We start from the raw sequence: 3,109 nt of genomic DNA on the forward strand, positions 1-3,109 counted from the left end.
GTACAATTTCTATGATCGGGTTGAGGATCCGTTAGAATTTCCAAAAGCTGAATAAGATAAGCTAAAAGGTGAGCTCAAACTCGGTAATGATAATCTTTCAATCATCAAGCAACTTAAATCGTTTAGTGTGGATATGTATAGCAATCGAATGATTGATGATAAAAAGTTCATGGAAATTACCACGCGACTCCTATAGAAACATATTCTTTTTAAACCCAGTTTGAGTGTTGATTCGACGATTTGACCTGGTTCATTGGTTGTTAAATTAGTTTTTAGCTCTTTGCTTGGTCCGCAACGCAAGATTATTAGAACTGTGGTCTATACATTACCAACGAAACGTTTTTGAGATCCAAGAAGCGGTGTAGGACAATTAGGAGACCAAACATTAGAAGATTTTCTGAATGGAACCCGCTGACTTTCACAAAGCCCGTTGCGCTAAACCTCCCAGAATCAGGACAACTATGGAAGGTGATTAGGGTTGAGAAATAGTGGATCACAGGTAAGCACGAGGAGTTGAAGGATTTTTCGTCCAACCTTGACGTGTTGGGTCAAACATTGGACAATGTCGATGGCATAGAAGCTCTCATCGAGCTGCAGATTCCTTATATTTTTCGATGCCACTCAGAGTTCTTGCTATTACAGTTTGAAGTCTTCAAAGTCGAAGTTACGCTTTTATATAGAAAAAAATTCGGGAAAATTTTGCTCTTGCACCTAATAGATAAATCTGATATTCATCAAATAAGTTTAACAAAATCCCTCAAGAGTTCGTCATAACACCTAATAGAAGAACTAAATAGATGTATCTCACACTTCAAGTGGTTGCTTACGTCCTGCGGCAGTCTCCTCGTCAATAACCAGTATTTCTAGTACACTAGGGGGGATATCGCCGCCAAAGAGTCTTTTGAAAACGCCAACTTGATCCCAGCTATGGTATTGCTCAGCAATTCGAAGATTTTCAAACACAACGTACGTAGTGACTGTAAACGTTAATTCCGACGATTTAATTGCCATCAAAGCCACTCGCATTGTAGCTGGACAATCTTCGGAAGCACAAACACGTTTCAAGTGTTGCATTGACGCAATTTCGCCTTGAATACGCCATTTTGTTAAAATGATTTCTCCATCTGGCAAATATGGACGCAACTCGACAATATCCACGACAATACTCGTAAATACAGATCGAATCATGTTCCACAAACTAATAATTTGAAGACGTCCAAACGCATCCCATTCACGCACCCCAATACCAATTCGACAATTTTCATGCCATACTCGAGAGGCATCGCTAAGACTTAAGTACGTCGCATTAAGTGAATCGACCATCTCTGTCACCACTTTTGTCCTTTCGGCTAATAGTCTTGTCATCTCAGCGCATTTCATCATTTCACTTGTCGTTGCTGACGCACTTTTACTTAATAATAATGCTTGTTTTAAATGTAAATTGTCTCGCTCTAAGTTGCGCACATGTTGCTCTAAATCAGCAAGTTTTGTATGTTTTGCACCAGCATGAGAACTTAGTTCGCTACGTATTGTTCCCTTGTCCTTACCACCATCTTCCTCACTCTCGTTCTTTTTCTCACCTTCATTCTCAGACTCGATTATATCATCATTCGTTTGCTTCTTAGACTTACCCTGACGGTCGTCGGATTGATGCAGTGGAAAGCGCTGAAAGCTCGTGACTTCAGGCTCAACGCGAACATTGCGACGTTTGTGAGACTCGATCCCACTCTCATGCTGTGCGTCATCTATTTCACTCGGAAACGTGTCCAGTAGCTCATTCAACGCGATAACTTCGGGCTCGGCGAGCTGTCGCTTCGATCCTACTCCATTACTCATTATTAGAGTTTAAATAGTGATTCCAAGTAATTTATATTCTAAATGCCATTTCATGTGCACTACACATACATTTCTCTTCGGTAAATTACATCACAAACGAACTTACGAGTTGTCATCTTCCCTGTTTATAACGACCTCATCCATTTTCACCTCACAAGCAAGTTGCTTTCTCACAACTTTGATCTCGTCGTTCAATTCGTGCGCTAAGCTTTCCATCTGTGCTCCATTGCCCGCGAGTTGCAACGTCATTTCTACGTCGTCTCGCTCAGTCATAGCTTCATTCCAAACTTTCGTGATTCTACGTTCGATATCCTCCAGTTCATCCTGTTCAGCTAGCAGCACGGCGAGATCAGCTTTCAATCCGTCCATTTCTTCTTGAAATTGCACCTTTTGCTCCATGACTTTGGTTCTGCGAGTTTTCAGCTCTGTTAATTGAATCTCTTTCATTGCTTCACATTCTTCTAATCGCTGTAATGTTGCAACCAATTCGTAACGACGCTTGGCTTCTTCTTGAATCAACACTAACCCGTCATTCAATCGCTTTAATCTCGTTTTTAATTCTCGTTCCGTACGTCGAACCTGTTGTATCTGAACCGTCAGTGGCTCTTGTATCGACACGTGGTAGTCCAAAGTCTTTTCATTTAGCCATGAAAACGCATTGTCCCATTCAAACACCAACGTCGTGCCATCGTGCTGCACGAGAAACGATCCCGACATGTCATTGATCCGTTCCGGTGACACAATTTCTACTTCTGTTGACGTTCTATCCAGTATCTTTGCTGTCAACTTGAACAACACATCAGCAGCTTCTTCCTTAATTGAGAAGCTCCACACCACACACCATCCACTCTGTTCACAAAACACTGGCAGTTGAAAGTTTGCGCCAGCTTTGATCACCACACCACTACGCATGACTAAACACTCTTCATACTCGACGTCAGCTTCGACCGTACGATCCGGAAAAATGACAGCGCGATTATCATCACGAAATTCACAGACACTTCGATACGCACTTGAATGGTCTTCTAGTCGCGCTTGAAGCTCATTTACAACCGTTGCGATCTGTTGACTCAAATTTAAAACTAGAGTTTGCCGTCGGTGAGTTTGCATTGCACGCTCCTTCTCCGACTGTAAATGTTTGCGCGTTGCTTGAATTTCCTCCAGTTCGTCCTGTTCGGCTTTTAGCTCAAACGCGGTCTTTTCTTCACTAAGTGTTTGTACTTCTTCTTGCAGCCCTAGAACCTGCTTGCGCAATCTTTTTAATGCGTCATCC

The 3,109-nt window shown here is 42.1% G+C and overlaps 1 protein-coding gene across 1 annotated transcript; it reads right to left on the reverse strand.

Annotated features, from left to right (window-relative positions):
• Window positions 1-804: 804 nt before the first annotated feature.
• On the reverse strand, window positions 805-1,365 carry PHALS_13434 (uncharacterized protein; the record flags this gene model as incomplete). The annotated part of the gene is made up of 1 exon (XM_024729189.1): window positions 805-1,365. The coding sequence occupies one exon, from the start codon at window positions 1,363-1,365 to the stop codon at window positions 805-807; it is 561 nt and encodes a 186-aa protein (XP_024579591.1).
• Between the last annotated feature and the right edge of the window lie 1,744 nt (window positions 1,366-3,109).

The sequence above is a fragment of the Plasmopara halstedii genome (genome assembly GCF_900000015.1).
Source record: "Plasmopara halstedii genome assembly, contig: Scaffold_658, whole genome shotgun sequence".
In the NCBI taxonomy this organism is placed as follows: Eukaryota; Oomycota; class Peronosporomycetes; order Peronosporales; family Peronosporaceae; genus Plasmopara; species Plasmopara halstedii.